This window comes from Pocillopora damicornis, chromosome 8, assembly GCF_964200805.1.
Source record: "Pocillopora damicornis chromosome 8, jaPocDami1.2, whole genome shotgun sequence".
Classification (NCBI taxonomy): domain Eukaryota; kingdom Metazoa; phylum Cnidaria; class Anthozoa; order Scleractinia; family Pocilloporidae; genus Pocillopora; species Pocillopora damicornis.
Window position 1 is genome coordinate 9,006,345 of NC_142677.1, and position 20,293 is coordinate 9,026,637.

The 20,293-nt window shown below is 38.4% G+C and overlaps 1 protein-coding gene and 1 pseudogene across 6 annotated transcripts in view; both read right to left on the bottom strand.

Annotated features, from left to right (window-relative positions):
• Window positions 1-5,227: 5,227 nt before the first annotated feature.
• The window catches only part of LOC113674566 (polyamine-transporting ATPase 13A3), a 61,526-nt gene continuing 46,460 nt past the window's right edge, over window positions 5,228-20,293 (bottom strand). For 4 of the 6 annotated variants that reach the window (XM_027191047.2, XM_089180484.1, XM_089180482.1 and 1 more), the window contains 17 exons: window positions 20,205-20,293; window positions 18,689-18,809; window positions 18,449-18,573; window positions 17,658-17,722; window positions 16,374-16,481; window positions 15,323-15,421; window positions 14,705-14,784; window positions 13,044-13,086; window positions 12,728-12,802; window positions 12,182-12,216; window positions 11,891-11,987; window positions 11,009-11,081; window positions 9,473-9,623; window positions 8,898-9,049; window positions 8,668-8,756; window positions 7,390-7,473; window positions 5,228-5,997 (listed from right to left, as the gene is read on the bottom strand). The exon at window positions 20,205-20,293 is cut by the window's right edge and continues 65 nt beyond it. In XM_027191047.2, coding sequence (XP_027046848.2) covers window positions 5,863-5,997; window positions 7,390-7,473; window positions 8,668-8,756; window positions 8,898-9,049; window positions 9,473-9,623; window positions 11,009-11,081; window positions 11,891-11,987; window positions 12,182-12,216; window positions 12,728-12,802; window positions 13,044-13,086; window positions 14,705-14,784; window positions 15,323-15,421; window positions 16,374-16,481; window positions 17,658-17,722; window positions 18,449-18,573; window positions 18,689-18,809; window positions 20,205-20,293 — 1,621 coding nt within the window. In that variant the 3' untranslated portion in view covers window positions 5,228-5,862. Of the gene's footprint in view, window positions 5,998-7,389; window positions 7,474-8,667; window positions 8,757-8,897; window positions 9,050-9,472; window positions 9,624-10,328; window positions 10,498-11,008; window positions 11,082-11,890; window positions 11,988-12,181; window positions 12,217-12,727; window positions 12,803-13,043; window positions 13,087-14,704; window positions 14,785-15,322; window positions 15,422-16,373; window positions 16,482-17,657; window positions 17,723-18,448; window positions 18,574-18,688; window positions 18,810-20,204 lie in introns of all 6 variants that reach the window. The other 2 variants (XR_016179159.1, XR_016179158.1) reach the window with 2 other exon arrangements.
• LOC149041280 (uncharacterized) lies at window positions 16,487-17,482 on the bottom strand (annotated as a pseudogene).

The following is a 20,293-nucleotide window of genomic DNA, read 5'->3' on the forward strand; positions in this document are numbered from 1 at the left end:
CTTCAGTAAAAATTCTTTCCTCTCGGGAGTCTGTCTTGAGGAATGAAAATAGGATCAGCTCGATGAACTGCATTTGGAGATTAAACGTTAAAAGTCGGTCTCGCAATATGTTTGGGAGCAAACAAGTAATTCTGCCAAATGGCATACTTCATTAACCAAAGTTTTGCAACATCTTCATAAAATTTAGCCTTTTATGCTAATTTCTTTACTCCATGCAATCCTTCCAATAGCAATAAAATATCGTAAACTCTTGAAAACGTACTTTCCATTTTGAAATAGCTCACTCGAAACGACTAGCAGCCAATCCCAAAGAAAGCAATGAAGCTGTTCGCTCAAGCAACTAGAGGTCTCCAAACTTTAGAACAACTGTTGTGAATCTGCTAGCCACTTTTAACAATCAAGCAAAATTTTGTTATCTTCAAGATATTGTTTTTTTGCAAGAGAAGCTAAGACAACTACAGTGAACTTAGCATAACTCATGAAATTAGACCTCAGATTAGAAGTAATTGGCTCTTTGATCAACTACTTTGCGATCCATCCATATCCAGCTGCAGCTGTGATCCCTGTTATGGTTACGGCATCCGTCAATGTTTTCATGAGCTTATTATCAGACTTTATTTTATTTAAAATAATCCTGATAATTTTCAATCCATGAGTCTTACTCCTGTGTTCTACCTCCAACTGAAAGTTCATTGAGCACCTGGTCGGTCTTCGACTCGCTGCAAAGCTTCTGGCTTCTACTGGTGGCTTTTTTATATAGTAGAGTCCAACCAGTGAAAGAACTATACCCACTACTGACAGTATCGAAGTGGTCGTGAATGATGATGCTTCAACTTTCCTCTCACTGCTATTCTCACGTTGATCAAACACAACACTGTCACCTGAGTTTCCACTGCAACCAGGGACCTCTGAGTGAGAGGACGTGTTTTCAGTTAGCTCCGTACTTAGTTTCAAAATAATCTTAGAATATGTCTGGAAGAGGAAATAACACTAAAGTTAAAGCTCCTCAGCACCAGAATGACGCTATGATGAAAGAGCTGAGAACTTTGCGCAACGAAATTGGCCGTCTACAGGAGTCGTTAAGATCGCACGAAGAAAGGTCAGCACCAAATCCTGCTGTAGTCAAGGCGTCGTCAGTAACAAATACGGTGACCTGTCCGCCTTCTGCCGTTCGGCGAAAGAAGACCTCGATCCTCTAAAGAATCTTAGGGAGTCTCTCAACTTTCAAGTCAGCGAGATGGCGGGAGTCTTGGATGATTTGGTACATTATAGTTATAATATAGTACAATATAGTCCCGGAGATTGATCCGACTAAGCGAGAACCTGCTCTTCAAACGGCTAAACTTTCTATTCGACTTTTTAATGCCATGGGTGCTGATGTTACACTTAACGACATTGATACTGCACACATTGTGCCCCGCCGAAATTCGTCTTCGAATGGCCCAAAAACCAAAAATTTGCAAATTTTAACGACGAATCGCTTGAGAAAATGTCGTCATATCGCCGAGAAATTGATCAAATAAACGCTAAGATCATAAGAGCCTTTCTTCTGATCCATCTGAAATTCCTGATATTCTCAATAAACATTTTGCTTCTATAGGGAATAAATTTGCACCCAAAATTCCAAATTCATTAGAATTCTCTCGCTATCTGCATTAAATTTCGTTCCCAGAACCTTTTACCTTTGATCCAGTTTCGTCTCGTGAAGTTGAGCAAGGAATAAAGTATCTTCCTGTAAATAAATCGTCAGGCTTGTATTCTTGCCCCTTTAGAATTCTTAAGTCTGCTAGTCAGCTTGTTTCTAAGCCTTTGACTCTAATTATGAATAGTCCTATCGAAACTGGCATATACCCTTCGAAGTTAAAGCATGCCAAAGTTATCGCAGTTTTCAAGAGTGAGGATGAATTGGACGCGAATAATTACAGGCCAATCCCCCTCCCGTCAATTATTAATCGTATCTTTGAGAAACTTATGTGTAATCGCTCAAAATGTTTCCTGGATAAACACAGTATATTGTACCGTCATCAGTATGGTTTTCGGGAAAAATGCTCTACACAGCACGCACTCATTGATATTATCAACAGGATCCAACTCAATATTGATAAGAAGCTATTCTCCTGAGGCATTTTTATTGAACTAAAGAAAGTTCTTGACACAGTCAACCACTCAATCCTACTGCAAAAACTGCAAAAACTGCAAAAACTTCAACGTTATGGAATCCGTCGAGTAGTAAACATCAAACTACTCAGGTCGGCGCTCACGTATCCAAGAAAGAGTGTTGTCTCAGTGACGTCCCACGAGGATCAGTCTTAGGACCTTTCCTGTCCTTGTTGTACATAAATGATATCTATACCTCCTGTGAGAAACTAAGCTTTTTCTTATTTGCTGATGACACTAACTTTCTTTAGGTGATAAGAATTTGAGATCCCTTGAATGAACAATTAACGAGGAGTTAAGGAATGTGAGCAAATGGCTGATGGTAAATAAGTTATCTCTTGTATTAAGATGTATTAAGAGCCCTCTTTTATAGATTAACCGTGAAATTTGCAGGATAAATCTTGCAAGGTACAAATGACTAAGCTCTATAAAGAGCTCCTCTTTACTAAGCATGACAGAGAAAATATGTTGAGGGTGAGATTTCAGTGTGAAGATCTTTCAAAGATCAGATGCAATGTTGGAGACAAGAAGACTTCCGGAGTTGTATAGAGAACAAACTGAGTTCAATTTACTGAACCAAATTCAGAGTTCCATTGGATCGTGAGACTTTGAAAGATTATTGAGTCTTCGATTCGAAAGGATTTCTAAATGATCTCGTTTTTGAACACAGACTCACACCTGCCAGCAAAGTTGTGAAGACATCTGATTAAAAAAAGCTCAGCTATGTACTGAGCAACAACTGGCTTGAGTATAAAGTGATTCACTTGCCGATGAAGCGAGATCATTCTCTTAAATGGCTGGGAATTCATGTATGAGCATGTTCAGCATCGCAAGACATTATCAATTGCAAAAGGAATTGACACGATCATCAAAGAGAGCATCAATGTTACAAGGAGGTTAATGGAAGGACTCCTACTCCTCTTCTACGAGCCATGCACGGCAGGATTGAGAGATAGTGAGAAGACATTCAACACTGACTTTACTGAGGTGAAAGTGGTCGTGAACGTAATTCTGAATAAAGTGTACAGCCAGGGAATGAATACAAAATCTCCTTGGGAAGAAGTCTGGGGAAGATTCGGGAAAGGGACCAGTTTAATGAATGCAACTGACCTCTATGCAGGAGATAGAGTCAGTTTGTTCATCGACCTCAGTAGCATGAAATAAATTATAATAATCTTCAAGGTTCAGGATAGAAATTGACTGACACAAAAGAGGGAGATTCACAGAAATGGATCGGGTTTAAGGCATGTATAGTTTTGTATCTTCATCCTCTCAGACACTCAGTTAAACATCATTAACAGAGAGCTTAATAGTGTGACCTATCCACTTCTCGCTACGTTGGGAGGTGGTCTGTAGCATTGTTACAGTAGAACTTCGATTGAACGAAGTGCCAAGGGCTGGGAAAATTGGTTTCTCACATCGAGGGTTCGTTATATCGAAAACCTCTTTTCAACGAATTTGCCGAAAAACAACCAAAATGTTCGCCATCTCGAGGGCTGGTTAATAATAATTTTTGATATTATTCCTTTTATTTTTTGTGGTGTGACGTTGCGCCAGCATTTTGGAATCGGAAATGTTAACTGTAAATAACATTTGTGCTTTAATAAATGTCTATATGAAGCTACAGCACACTGGGCAGATCAGTACATAGCTAGAGCACTTTGCTTTAAAGCACGTTTATGGTTTCAAACTTCCTGCTTACTGGGAAGATAGGAAGGCCGATATGTGTTGCCTCTGCACAATGATGATGTAAATGAAAATGGTTTATTTTAATCCTGGTGATTTAAGTAAAGGAATGTGCTTCTAGACGAGACAAAAAAACCCGAAAGCATCCAATAGGAGTGGAACTTACGACCTTCTGATTAGTACTCCAGACGCTCTACCACTGAGCTACCGGAGGCCTTTTAACTACAATCGGCGACACAATTGTTGACACATTAGCCTTTTCAACCCCCTTTTACCTCTTTTACTCTATTTTAAGTTAACCCTCTTTCCCCCAAAACAATTTTGTATGGTAATTCTATTAGCTTTTAGCCACACACAGGCAACATTGAACGGGGGAAGGGAGTCTTTTCTATGATTTAGGGTGTTGTAGAGTCAAGAGTGTTATTCTACATATAAAATAGGACTCTTTCAATATGACGTGTAAACTGATTTTGAAGCTGATTGTAGGTCCATGTTGACAAACGTCCTGCATACTGCGTGGGTATGAAGGTCGATATGCGATGCTTGTACACAATGATGTCAACGAGGATGGTAAATTTTGAGCTTGAAGATTTAAGTGAAGGTAGATGTTATTCATTGAATGGCACAGGCATACACGGAGATAAAAGATACACATGCTCCCAATAGGATTCGATCCTAAGCCTTTCTGGTTGGTACTTCGAACGCTACACAACTTAGTTACAGGAAAATGGCCCGGTAGGGCCGAGCTAAGATCAAATTAAAAAATTTCTTTGGTTGTATCAACTGAGTTGATAATGTAACTTGACCACCGCAAAGAGTCTTAAGAGGGTATCCGGTCAGTTCGCCACCACAACAAACTCGCCACCACTGAAAGTCAAATCACCACCGGTGAAGATTTGACTTTTAGTGGTGGCGAGCTTTGTGGTGGCAAGTTTGTTGTGGTGGCAAATTGACCGTAAACCTTTAAAAGCCGACGTTTCAAGCGTTAGCCTTTCAGTCCTTCGGTCTGACGAATAGGTAACGCTCGAAATTCGGCTTTAGAAACATTTCATCATAGGCAATTTACATCATAAACTCAGTTAATAAAACCACATCATCTTTTAATACCCCAAACCGAAGTGTTCCCACAGTTTCATTACAAATTTACGTCGTTTGCGGGATTAAAGTTGGTTTGTCTGTCACGATTACTACAATTTTTTTGTATAAAGAAAACAGTGAACAGGGATCGCAGTAATGTGCACGCATCTATGGACAAAACAACAAAATCGCAAGAGCTGCTCCTACATTCCACCATTTGTTATAATTCGTAATGTTTTGTAGAATTTTAAAAGTGCATTTGACTAAAGATTGTTCAATTGAGAAATTCTTTAAAACATAACTCGCTCTGATAAGACACGAATCATATTCGCGTTTATTCGATTTCTCATACGTATAGAGGGGGCATAGTTACACATAGTCCACGCTAAGACTTATGAAATACCTTTGCATGCCATATCTGACTTAGTATCCTCTCATACAGGAACATACTCTCATGAAAGGGCTATACTGTTGCTTCCTCTGATGTTGTCATATGGCAAGCCTTTTCTCTTTTCTACTTAATTTGCTTGCTTTATACCTTTCCCTGATAACTTGAGATTATGTCATTAATAGAGAATATATGCAAACTTGTACCACAAGTAACTTGCATGGCATCTCTAAATGGGCATCATCTTCCCGGTTAGTTAAATTTGGAGATTCAAACTAGCATGGTCCATTCAAAACGCGAATTCCTGCATTTCCTGTAAAATCAGACAAATCTAAAGCTGAATCCACTCCTCTGATAAAATTTAAGAGAAAGGATCTACGAGTCTGGTCGGTAAGTTCTGCTGTAATTAGTAACATAAAGTGCAGTTTCGTCGTTAACATCGCCACATTAAAACCGAGAGAAATGTAACCAACAGGAATTAGTAACTACATCACAAGGAACTTCCAGCTAAGTTTCAATTTGAAGATACAAATAAAGGTCTAACTAACTTAGAATCAGCTTTCAGAAGGAGGCCAGTCAAAATCATGCTCAAGTTGATGCTGCAAAATTCGGAAGTAATTTTTTGGGCGAGTTTTGCAAAAAAGACGATTGAGTACTTTCTTCAGCCATTGTGACGGAACAATGAACATCTGTGTACACAGAAGAGAAAACAAACAAACATTAAGATCGAAGTACATAGAGCCCTAAATAATTTCTATACATCAAAGGGCAGATTTGCTATTTGTTAAGAATTACGAGCTGTAAAAATGATCCGCAATATAATTATTGATTACGTGCCCCTTTATCATTCATAGTTAATGTTCTTTGAATGAATTTCTTGCAATTGGGGGTATACACGTTTGTTAGCGATGGCAAATTTCAAAATACCGCTCATGACACTCTTATTAGATTGTATCATTGTAAAGTCATTGTTAATGGCTGAGATTGACAAATTTGCTCATCATGAGCCCCAAAATTCAAATACTTATGTTTTGTTTGTAAACGAAAGAAAAAGCTGTGTCAAGAAACGTTGAAAGTGTGGGAAAGAAGAAATGCATTATTCCTCCAAACTATTTCCTGGTTAAAGAAAAACCTGTTAGTCTAGGTGCTGAACAGCAATTTGTTTGGCTATCTGAAGTAAATATTAAATTAGGCGGTGAAAACTACTTAAGAAAGATTGCAAGGGGGCTATCTTGTTAAAATGTCGGCTCAAATTGAAACAATCGAGCGATTATAGAGGAAAGTTTTGAGAATTGTTACAACGTGCTTTCTGACCCGTTTCAGACTTTGGAAAAAGGTAAGAATCTTGAATAGAAATAGCAAACTGACGTATGACCCCAACCCCCGATTTGCAAAGAAAAAAGCAGACCAAAGTGCAAATCTGGATGAGGAGATGAGGAACATAGGTAATCATGAACTTACTAGAGCACTTAACATAACTGAATTATTGATCAGTTTTGCCTTTTGAGAATAGAATGGATTTGATACATCGCTTTGTCCTCTTAATAATAGCTCGTCACTAATAACTGTCCATGATGTCGATATCGCAAAGGAGTATCACCCGACAACACGCTCAATCAGTAAACCCACTCGCCCCATCTGATACTTATGGAATTGATTTGTATGAATAAGCAGTGGATTTTATCGCACAATATACTGAGATACTGAGAGGGTGATAACTTTACTATGTTACTAAATAAATTGCTATTGTAAGCTATGAATGCTAGACCAGTACTGTCGGTTTCCCTTAATTAAACATACATGAGGAATACAAGTGATACGATTTCAATCGTTTTACAGTGTCATTATAGAGTGAGAGTAAAATATGCACTTCCTATTGAACTTAGCAGTTTGAAATAGTGTTTTGCCAGAAAAATGCAAACTTTTTGAAACTGGGATGGCTTAGGCTTCGCCAAAGGACCCTTTTTCGTCCATGGAGGGTAAGGATGGCGTGGTACAAGAATAACTGTAGCAGTTCATAAAACGAACTGGTCTGGTTTATCGAACAAACAGCCAAATTCAGTAGATGACTTTCCACTAACCTCAATGAAAAGAGAAATGAGACAATTGCATGCCGCAATACCAAGAAGCGTCCACTTGAAGATTTTATCTGGGATCGTTGCTAGCTGAAAAAAAAAAAACAACAACAACAACAACAATCAATCAATCAATCAATCAATCAATCAATCAATCGGGCAAACAATCTGTTACTCAGTTGATTTTTAGAGAATGTCAAACAACGAATTACTACAGCCACGGAGCTCTGAAAGTGGTGCACTGTAAGTACTGCTGTGGTTTACTTAGTGTACATCCTAGTGTGCACCAAACATTATTATAAAATAATTCAAATAGTACGCGCGCTCTGATTGGCCATAAAACCATTTTACATGAGCGTATGTAAACACGGTTTTCATTCCTCTTTCATTAGTTATTTTATAAAAGAAATGTAAAATGGTTTCCGTGTTTACATAGCCTGATGTAAACACTTGGGAGGTTGGGAGAACACTCGATAAGCTGGAAGCCACTCAGCTTCGCGTCGTGGTTTCCTACGCTTATCTCGTGTTCTCCCAACCTCCCGCGTGTTTACATCAGGCTATGTAAACACGGAAACCATTTTACATTTCTTCACTAAAAAAAATCTTTATTATTAACACGGGCAATAGCAATCCGACCTCAAAGCTACCCTTTGCATTTCGTCTCTTAACGCATGTGCGGTTATTTCTCTTTTAAAGAATGCAAGAGGAGGCCGAATAATTCATAAGAAAGATTTGTCAAAAGTGTCATGAGGCTAATAATAGCTTGATTAGTTTTTAACTCAACCCGCAAAAGGCAACGCATGTCTGGAGATTGGCGCCCCTCAGATCTGACACTTCCTTAATAACAGGGTGACTATCTTTGGTGGACCTCTGCAAGGCCCACAGATATTCACATCTTCAGTTTGCTAGTAAAAGTACCGCTGTAATCAATACTAACTCGAAAATCGAGGTAGCAGAACCAGATCATCGAGTACACCTCACGTAATGTGAATAAAGCAATAGGATGCAACAGTTAAAGGTTGTCATAAAAACCTGATAACTGACAACCAGACAGTGGAAATGCTAATAATCGACAAGGTGTACTATAGTGCATAATTTGGCGTATTATTAACAGAAAAACAGAATGAAGGCGTTATTACTACATCAGTTCCCTATTACATCAGCACCTGAATTGTATGAGTAAGTATGTCAAGTATACATTCCTTATTTACAATCGCAATTATTCCCATAAAGTGACTTTCAATATAAAAATTAAAAAATTAACTTTGACTGAAAATACATTACCTCAAAAAAAAGCTGCAACGTTTCTCCTGGAAGAACAACTAAAAATCCTGTAAACAGGGTTAGAAATACCACGACCAATAGAAAATATCCTGGAAAGAGAAGCAAAATAAACTGAAAACTAAGTTTTACTCCTGACAAGATTCAAGTTACTTTTGATATGACCATTATATGAATTTTGAACGACTTCGATCGACACGTGTTTCATCGGATAAGTGAAGAATCTTACATACCACTTTTATAAAATGGTTTACGATAAGGGGCTCCACCAGAGAAGACTACTGCCAAGTGTATATATTGGAAAGAAGACAGTGCAAACAAAACAGCATTCTGATGACATTTCACATATGTAGCATTCTTTTCAGTGACGTGGACGGCGCTATACCTAGAAAAAAAGTACACAGCTTTTAATCACGCACATCCAACTAAAGGAATTTTCATTAGAGGCAAATGAGGAACTGCAAAATCCTGGAAAAATGTAAGTTTACGCGTAATGAGCGATAAAAGGAAGTATAGCTGTCAAAAAATTGAACAAAAGACTGGCCATCATGATGTATGTAAGAGCACAGAGGAGTGCATAGTTTAGAAGCAGATAAGCATTCCTGATATAACAGGTGTCTAAGAGAGGGAAGCACAAAAGAAAATGATCTCCACAGGTAAATTTCTGCAAAAGAAATCGCACGAAGAAACCTTCATATCTGCTGAAGTTTCCAACAAATCGAGTAGATTTCCTTTGGCAGATTGAAAAAAAAATTAAAGAAATCCACAAGTTAAGCCTAAATTAACGATAAATTATTTGTCATCTTACCATGACTGGGACCGTACGTAATAAAATCCAGCAACCTGCACGACAGTTTGTACAGCAATATGGGATATCAGTGAAAAAAGAACGATTGGAGACATAAGACTTCCTCCAGGTCTCTTAGCCACCAACATTGGATACGCCTCTGTCTTACCCACTAAAAAAAGACAAGAAACAAAAGTTAAAAGATCAAATTTTGCTTAAGCATTGTTTTCAATTTCTCTAAGACAAATTGGAAACCATGGTTATGCAAAATTAACCATGGTTTAAATTTGTTGATTATCAAATTTCTTGCGGGAAATAACAACAATTCGGTAGAGTTAGCCCAGACTTTCAAATGAGTAGAAAAACATCGTGTTACGAGGCGAGTTAGTCTCATATTGAATACCTCGCCGACGAAAGTCTCGAATAAGAAACATGATGGGTTTTTTAGCACATAGCCTTCACCGTGTCAGGAAAAGTATAGGGATTTTGAGGCGAAGCGGTAACGCAGAGACAAGAAAAGTCCAAGACACTGCCTCAAAAATACTGCCTCAAAAATACTGCCGTCTTCATCAATTACTGATCACTTTGTCGGAACTGGGTTTATTTCTATAACCTAGGAATAGATGTATTAACTGCGCTACAATTAAAAATGTTAGGATAAGTGATGTTAATGAATGCAAAGTTTGTCGTATGTTAAGGCGTAAATGGCAACGACAAAATATTCCGTGTCGCAGTTCCTGCCCAGGGACCGAGTAACTGCACTTGTGGCTGACCTTTAGCCCACGATGGTAAGAGGGGTAGGTTTGCGTGGCAAGAAAAGAAATTTAAATAGTTCTGCTAACTGCTAAGTAGAACCTGGAAAGTAGTTCTGCACGACCTTAATTATCAGACTTCATTCACATTTATATGCTTTGTTGACGACGTCCAAACTGTCTGATAGAGGTGATGGAAAACTGCTTCAGAAAACTGTCGTTCTTGCAGTCCACGCTGATAAATGACACTGTTCAAGAGGGCCGTGGAACATTCTCATCAGGGACGGCTTCAAACTAAACAGTATCGAAAGCCATAGTTGATAATGATATGGGGCAACAACTAGCGACAATCGAGACTGGTTCGATTATATCAACTAGTAGCGCACTCGTTGCATCAGGACCCTTGGAGAATATGCACACACCCACTCCCATGGGATTACCTCAACATCCACTGACAACGCCTCTATGGCTAGTAAAGGTATCTATGTATACGGCCATGCGAGAAAAAGACGCCTGAATGGATCTCTCCTAAAATGGGTCTCCCCTTTAGGAAATCGAGGCTTTGTACGGCATTTTAGAAATGGACGATCCAAAAGAACCTGTCCGCGAAAGGCCCCTAACTGGACTGTCTGTGCGCAAGCATGTTAGGGTGAAAAGCCCCTTCTCTGAAACGGCACAAGGGGACCAAATGTGTCATTTATTACTATCTCCCAAGCGGACCATACTTATTTAAAAAGCAAACTGATGGAATTCATTTGAAGAAACCATCATCCAAAGCTTAAAACACGAAGGGCAATAAACTTACTGACAAGAGCCAGGCTTGTAATAATGACTAGATCAATGTACAAATACTGCCAGTCACCAAGGTTAGAAGAAATCTGTACAAAAAAGAGAGAAACTTACATCAAAGGTGATTTTTTACATGTGCAAATTTATGACAGAAAAAATACTCTGAGCTTCTTGTAGTATTTAGTTAAGGATGTGTTTGTCACTAACCTTACCCTAAACTTTCCTCAAATGCGAGGATAAGGAAAAGGTGAGAGGAATTGGACCATTAAACATGCCGAGATGGGATAGATTTAAACTCTTTTTAAGATAATTTTCACTCAACCAAGTTACTAGGAAAAAAAGAAAATTCCGACGAAGGGGCCGACAACTCATCGGTGGGGACACGGGTACTCTAGCCAACTTACCATTCAATACACTACAATCAATGTAAAACTCAAAACCCGCAAAAACCAGAAATAATCTCAAATTGCCATTTTTTCTCAAGAGAGAACTACAACTGTAAGCATCAACTGTGAAGATTTTGTGCATCTTTTAATTTCCTGAACTCCAGTCTGGTTGATCATAACCCAAGATTTTCTTAAATGTTTCAGGTGTTCATGGTTTTTAGGATGGACGACAATCAACTCAGGTGTATTTTGTTACAAACTGAAAACAAGGCAACACATGGAATAAGAATGATTGAAAGAAATCTGGCTAATTTTTGGGGGTGGAACAAATTTTTCGAGTATAACACATATTCTAAGCATGGTTTATCATTCAAAAATGAATAGAAATGAATTAGTTTAAATTTCTTCCAGTTATCAAAATTGCCTGGCTGCCGTTCACAAACACAACTTGTGCTTTCAAGAGACCTAATTTCAGAAAAATAATTGACAAAAAGATTATAAGTGGCACATACCGAATAAAGTAAGAGAACAGAGACAAACTGCACAATACTGTAAAGAGCCATGTACTTAAAAATTCCAAATGATGTTACCAGAGCTGCTCTGCCTTCCCTGAAAAAAAAAACCAAACAGACACACAAACTCTTATAGTTGACAATTTTAGGGCCGACATCTCACGCAAGGATACTTCCATTAACATTAAGGTATTAACATTAAGACATTACCTTTATCATATATTTCTGGAGAATATGGAATGTTGGTTTTAAGAGTTTACTGATTATGCAATAGCAACTTTGAGCATTTACCTTATTACAGCAGGTACACATTCAATATGTGGAATCTAAATAAAAATAATGTTCATTGGTTAACTTCCATTTCTGTGCTTTTCAGTGATTTTTCTCAGGTATCTTCTAAGCTGAATTTTGTTAATGTTTCAAAAATATCTTAATAAAAGCGAAAATGTATGGTGTTCATCCGGTTTCATTTCATGCCTCACAAAGTTGCAAGCAAACTGTAGCCCCCCGAATCTGTGTTTTGGGCAACTTTCATACCTTAATCCGCTTCTTTTGAACTCGCAAACGTCTGTCTAAACAACATATGATCTATACTAGAAGACACAAATAAAGAAGCCTGTCCATGCTCTTTGTTGCAGAGCCGCGTTCTCTCGTACAACGATATTATTTAATGGGGTAAGTTTCTAAAGAAAGCCAGGGGTATTACAAGATAAATTGGTTTTATCAATTGAGTTGACAATGTAAATTGGCCACCGTAGAGAGTTTCCAAAGCCGACGTTTCGTTTGTTAGTCTTTAGCCAGAGCGAATTACGAAGGGGTAATAGAGTCTAAACAAACCTTTGAAGTAAATGGAGATGCCACAGATGCTTCTGCTTGTGACAATGAAATTCCTGCATGTGCCACCTTAAGAGCCTACACAAACAATACAAAATACTTTAGGGCACAACAAAATCCACATGCTTCGAAGAATTGCGCATTTTTTTGCGATTATTGTTTCTTTAAACCCCAGTGGTGTGAGATTGTCATCAAACCCTTATGCCACTTTTTTCTTCCATTCAATTTTCGTATCAATCCTAATTGTTACATTACATCTCTAGTACTGATATAACTATCTATCAATTATCATGCAGTATCATCAGAGTTGTTGTCCTACCCCACAATCATTAGCTCCATCTCCACACATCCCAACACAGTAACTACGTTTAAGACAAAAAAACAGCATATCAAGAGTTAATTAACAACTATTGGATCCTTGCTGTCACTGGGCAATAAGTTACGGTTTTATACCACAGTTACGTTATCAGGCGAATAGATGCGCGCAATGAACCATGTAAAAAAGTACAATGGTCTTTTCCCCCTTAAACGTAAATTTTGGTTAGCAAATTACCCCCCTTTAAATTGGAAAAGTACTCGTGGATGCAAATTCTGACCTTCATAACATAGAGGGCAAAATTACTAAAGCTGATTGGCTGAGACAGCGGGGTTTTTTTTCGTTAATTTTGGTAATTGCCCTAAGAAATTACCAAAGTTTAGACAATGTTCAAAAAGGCTTAACTTCGCCTAAAAAATTTTATCATTTTATTCACGGCAACTGTTTTCAACTAGGTTGCCTTCATTGCTTTGGCGTTATTGTGCAAAAATCAGCTGATTTGTGCGTTTTACAGTTCACTTAATACACTAACTGAACACTGTAATAGCTGAACAGGCAAGGGCCAATTCGAAGAAAACACAACACGATGTCTCAGCAAATGTTTTTACTATAACGTTAGAAAAAAGCAAATTCCTTCAAGAGCGAAAAATTAATAATTACAAATCAGACAAACTACCAAAAGGCCACTGCAAAACGAAATCAAATGAAAATGAGGCCGCTTACCAAATGCTGAGAATAACTGCCATTGGTGGTTGGAGACAACAAACTATATAACTAAATTTACATACAGCACGTAACAAAGCAGCGTAATTAACAAATAACAGAAGAGCGAAAAGAAAAAAAAAGGTTTACGATGACAAGTGAGCAAACGAAAACGAAGGGAAAAATTTGCCCCAACAATGGCTTCCTACGAACGTGCGTAACAACGTGCGGTCTTGATCTTCTTCATGAAAGAAAACTTTGGCCTCTATATTGTAAACAAGAAATCACTTGTGTCCTGGTAAAATTTAGGATTAACATCACGTGTTTTCTGAAGTATAGAGAAAATGCATGAGTCGCGCAGCCCGTGAAATTAATCCTTAATTCTTCTTCGCTCCATGCAATTAGCTAGTTTAAAAATGCGTGATTTTTCACATCAAATATATCAAATCGTTCTATACGATCGGGACTTTCGGCCTGTAAAGTTTTGTTCAAGTGTTACTTTAACCTTTGCTTCCAACTATCGCAAAATGTACAGTGAACCAATGTAATGACGCGCGTGATTAATAAATGGGGTTAGTTTGGTCAATTATATCTCACAAAGAAGACCCCTCTTTTTTAATGTATTTTTCGAACCAGATATTCTAAAAATTTAGAGAACATATGCACGCTCACGCCATCTCCGTTCCTCTGGAAAATAGAGTTCGTTTTGAAAATTATACAAATAAGTGGGGAATTTAATGTATTCTTTATCGTAAAAAAACAAACAAACAAAACCTCGACTGTGCTTGTTTTCTTGTAAAGCATTCAGAAAGCGTAACAAAAGAAGTAGGGAAAACAAACAACTACGTCTTGTGACTCCCCCTACAGTTCTTTTGTGCTCTAACTTCTTCCTGCGTGCTTTACAACAGAACAGAGAAAAGTGAGGCTTCTTTTTTCCCTAACTCTGCTACAGCATTACTTACTTCAGATTCTGCAACCCTTGAATAAGATGTGTCTTTTGGTCAGGTGACATTCGAGCAAATACAGTTCCTGACATAAGCAACTTAATGCAAATTATACACAAAAAATGAAAAACTTCAAATCATGTATGGTATAAGGTAACGAAAGGAAGCCGATATCTGCTAGTTTGGGAGACCTTAATTTTAAGAAAATAGAGAAACTCATTTAGTTGAGACAATTTGGTTATGATGTCACTGTATGTTCACCGTGTTAAATATTGGGTAAATTTACATATCACATTTGTAATGTTGTTTTGGGTGCTGTTGAATAAACCCTTAAATATGTGCCTGCATGTACCCTTTCACAGCTGTTTGTCTTGGGAACCAAAACAAATAATTATTATATAGCTGACAGCGCAAGCAGACATGATGATGTGAAACCTGTGCTGTGATTCGTTTGCCAAGCGGGCAAACGGGTAAGAGCTTTGGACAGTTTTGGAAACAATTCTAATATTGAGAACGTTGTTTTTCGTCTTGTGATGAACGTGGGACAAAGACTATTTTAGACATAATTGTTAGTTTCAGTTTTCTGCGACCTCACTTGTGTTCGTGGAGTATACTGTCTAGAGTAACATTGTTCACCTTGTTAAATAGCCGAGGCTTGTGAATTCTGATTAAAGCAAATGTTTTCCCTGAAACTGCCACGTGAATACATCTTCTTCCTCCATCTATGTAATTACGCTAGTAAAGCACACAAAATAATAATGTCAGTGCATTTAGGTTTGAGTATGCAGTTATTATCCATCATGATGACATTACCAAGTGCAGATAGAGCCAAACAAAGCAACCGTTGTAACGTAAGTTGGTTTTATAACTGAGTTGATAATGTAAAATGGCCACCATGCTCTGATCCTTCGAAGCCTGATCCATTAGCTTGCTTCCCTCAGCAAACGAGACGTAGGCCCTTCATCACAGTGTAACCAAATTTATTCAAAGTAAAATTTCGTGGTGAACCGAGAAAGCCGGCGGGCACGACAATTACAATCCCCGACAATAACATGGAAAATCAACACCCTAATACCTTGCGATGAAATACAATGCTTAACTATGTTTGTGACGCTAGACGCGTGACACGTGTGACAGAACACACCATTGAGAGTTTCTAAAGCTAGCATTAAGAGTATAAGCTATATGTCAGAGCGAAAAATTATGAGTAGTGTGTGGTTCATATCTACAGAAAATGGAGCCACCCCATCGGTGGGAACATAGTAATGCGAAAAACAAGAATTAATTAATTTAAAGAAAAGCGTTCGTTGATACCGTAGGGATTGAGAGTGCTGAACTGAAACAGTTTTGCGGCTTTTCGAACTGTCTAAGGCGACTGTTTGGCTGACAAGGCTTTCTACACCCCTACTCAACTGAGCTCCCAGAATCAAGTTTAAAGTCTATATCAAGCCCATAACATACAGAACCCCTAACAGCACTACCATTTACCACAAGTATGAACCTGAACTGAGTGTGCAAAGATGGAGAGTATGTAGTCACCCTTACTCTTTCTGGAATTTCTTTTAATTTTCAACTCCAGTCTACTTTAAAAGTCGCCTCTTTGTACTGCATCTGCCCTTGACCTCACGATGACAACAAAACGCTGTGGAATAAACCTTTCTTCCATAATTTCTCAATAGATCAGTACCTCAGTCTTATAATCATGGCTGCGACTTTGAACAGCTCCAACAACACACCAATTGACATGAATTTCGTGAGAGTGGTCCTCACTCAGCTTAGCAGTTAGTTCGACAACCTAAAGAGCAATTCACAAAAGAGTTTTAACACTTTCTTAAGTTAATGTTGTGCTACCTATTAATGTAAATCAATAGGTAGCACGTTGTCCCTGTCTATGTTATTTAAGTTGACTCTATTTAAATTGCCTCTTCCACTTTCCTTGCGTACCAATGGCTTTCTCGGTCAATAAGCTTGCTTTCGTTCCACAATGGCTTGTGTCCGGTTCCGTTGGCATAATCTGAAACCGCGGAATTCTGAGTGCGTGCGAGTCGTATATCCCTGTCGTGTTCTTTCATTCTTTCTTGCATGGGTCGTCCTGTTTCCCCGATGTAGACTTTGCCGCATATGCATGGTATCTTGTAGACTACACCATCTTGCTTGTTTGGATCAGCGGGGTCTTTTGGTCTGACCAGCCGAGATCTTAATGTGGTGTCGGATTTAAAGACGGTGCGTATTCCTTGTCGGTGTGGGTGGCGGCGGAGGGGTTCTGAGACTCCTTTGATGTATGGCAGCACTGCGGTGGACTTGAATTCTGCTGTTTCCCTCTCTGGTGTTGGATTCCTGGTTTTGGTCACCTTCTGTAAGAAGGACGGAGGGTAGCCGTTGGCGACGAGAGCTGTTTTTTATCCTGAGCTGTTTCGGATGGCTTGGTGATGATGCGTTCAGCTCGATCATGTAAACACTTGACAATACCGCGTTTAACAGATTGTGGGTGGTGCGAATCATAGACGAGATACTGGTCGGTGTGTGTAGGTTTTCTGTATACACTTGTGAGTAGTTTTCCGTCTGGAAAACGACTTGTTACGTAAAATATAAATGTTAAAACCACAATAAGAGCCTCACCGTTCAGCTTAGTTTTTCCTATTGACAAATGGTGATGAATTCAAGTATTTAACAAATATATTCCATGTTCCCTTGCGCCTGTTCAGTAAAAGGTCACAGATGACGTCAAAATTTTGAAAGAACATAAAAGCGACACAAAAGGCGCAGCCCGGTGCGTTATTAACGTTCTTACTACATCTCGGTCAAAGTTTTCTGTAATCTATCACAGAAGAGACCCACGGCAACATGGAATGTAAAGAAGCAAAAATACTGTCAACGATGAAGTCACCTATGCATGTGTCCTCCTATAAATCATACTTCAGAACCAATCAAAATGAGCACATAACTCAGCCTATTATATAAATGCATATACCTGATGTGTAGGTGCAATCATTCCACAGTCTCTAGCAACGCTCACAGCTGTTAACATGTTATCACCTACAACAAATCAATCTTGGGGTAGCTCTCAAAACTAAAGGAAATCAAGAGCTAGTAGAGTACATCAATCACGGCCCCTTGCTTTGGTAAACCAGGGTCAGTTGAGTGAGGTTCAGACATCAAAATCAAAATATACATGTAAAACAAGAGAATATAATTATATTCTCTTGTATAAAATTGTTAACCAATGATGAAAAACAGATCAAATCCAAACACTGTTGTAAGTAACAGGTTGTGAAAGCCATATAGTGATCATTGTACTTCACTCTCACTGAGCCAGGCTAAAATGACAAATTCTACATGGGCTTAACTTAATCAGGCTAACCATATTCCTAAAATATTTCATTTCTTCGCTTTCACAATAAATCCCATAGCAAAGTCAAATCTTGTCTACTTTGAGTTGTGTAGACTATCATGAAAGTGGCAAAACCACTGAAAAGAGTATCCACATGCTCATAAATATAAAGGTGCAGGTTTGAACTACACAGAGTAACAAGAGGTTGCAAACAGCCCGTCGGACTAACTTTTGCTGTAAAATGGATAGCTACAATATGAAAATTATGAAGGGAAGGCACTGGCCTTTTCTACCAAAAAATATGAAGCAAAGTGGGTCCTGAACAGCAACAAGATGAAATGCTGGTACTGGAGCCCTTAGCAGCGATAACAATAACAATGACAGTAGCTTTATGTCTAAAGAGAGATGTTTATGTGAGATGTATGTCTTACCTGTCACCATTACAGTTCTGATATCTGCATTTTGAAGCGTTCTTATAACAGGATAACTCTGGGGTTTCACTGCGTTTTGAAGAATCAAAAATCCCAGGAATTGCAGGTTTGATTCTATTCGATCCCTATAAGAAATCAAGCTGTCAAATTGTTGTTCTGAATTCTGGCACCTCAATAGTTTTAGCTGCACGCTAAACATTAAATTTATTTGATGGATAGTTACCCCCACCATGTCATTACCGTGTAACTCTATGGACATGATGCCATGACAGTTTAGAATCCAGTGGTTTCCATGCCAAACCCAAAACTCTGTAACCTTTCGTGGTATAGTGCTGCAGAACATTGGTAAAATCTCCTGGAACTAACCAAAAAAGTTTACCAACATTAGGCTTCGTCAAAATGGGCAAACCCTGCATTTGACATAATTCCTTAGATATAAAACCAAATATCAAAACCAATTTCCTTTGACATCTTCAAAGGCTAATTTCTTCGAAATATTTATTATTTGACGTCAAACCAAGCTATATTATTTTGATTACAGTTTTAAAGAAAACGTATGGTAAAATTTTGAAATGCGTGCGAGATATTAAAAAAAGAAAAACGCTTTGAAACTGACTTCTTTAACCCGCCAAAGTACGAGTAGCCAATTATGACATGTCACCATAGAAGCCTCCCAAAGTGCTTTTTTCAGGCAAAACATCCTGATCCTAAATTTCAAATGCTGCAAAATCTCCTGATTTCTGTTGCATGTGGTGATCTTTGTTATCTGTATGCGTAAAAGCAACTGAATATGGAAAGATGAACAGAAGAATCCTTTATGAAAGTTAAAAAGGTGCCTGGTTGTAACCGAAAGAAACAAAATACCACCCATCGCAGGAACTTTAACACCATAGACCTAATTAAACGGCCGAGTTTGCGCGTGTCTCTTATAGCTCAGTGACAGAGCGTCCACAGTATTTTAAATCGCAAGGTCGTAGGTCCGAATCCTAACAGGAGCACTCGAAATTTTTTTCCCTAATCAAAGTATGCCTGTGTAATTTTCTTAATAAAATCTTCCTTCACTTAAATTACCAGGCTTGAAATTTACCACCTTCATTTATATCATCACATCTAGAAATTCCTATTCTAGCAGCACACAGAATGTTTGTCACCATGGATCTAGTTAAACAGCCTAGATTGGATCAAGTCTCCTGTAATTGCGTAGTAGAGCATTCGAAGTATTTCTCCGAAGGTCGTTGCCTCGAATCCTGTTGGGAGCACTCGGAATTTTTTTTTTTCATCATACTATGCCTGCGTCGTTTACTGAAGGGTACTGCTTTCCCATAGATAACTAAGCTTAAAAATTACTCTCTTTATATACATCATCATTGCACATAAGCATCACATGACGACATTCCCACATGATTCACGCAAGATTTTAAACCCAGTTAAAATAAAGCTTGCCGCGAGTCTTCTCTAACCTATAACTCGGTGATAATACGCGTCCGAAGTACTACTCGGGAAGGTAGTAGGTTCAAGTCTATTTGAAGCAAATTTTAAGATGCTCCAGGTGATATTTAACAATTATTCAACTACTGGAGATACCAAAAAATAAGTGTATTTCTTTCAATATACCGAAAACAGGTCGGGAATTAAACTCTTGAAGTACGATTTTGTCTCGTCGGCGGCTCGGAAGTAAATATGCGTGCTATTCACTTCTAAACTAGCCAATAGTGAAGTTAACAATGACTTTCATGGTGCCTTTACCGGTACAAACCTGTTTGTGGTTGGCACAGACTTGTAATAGTTTCTGGAGCACCTTTTACATAAACATCCATATTGGGGGCACCAAGAGTACGACACACA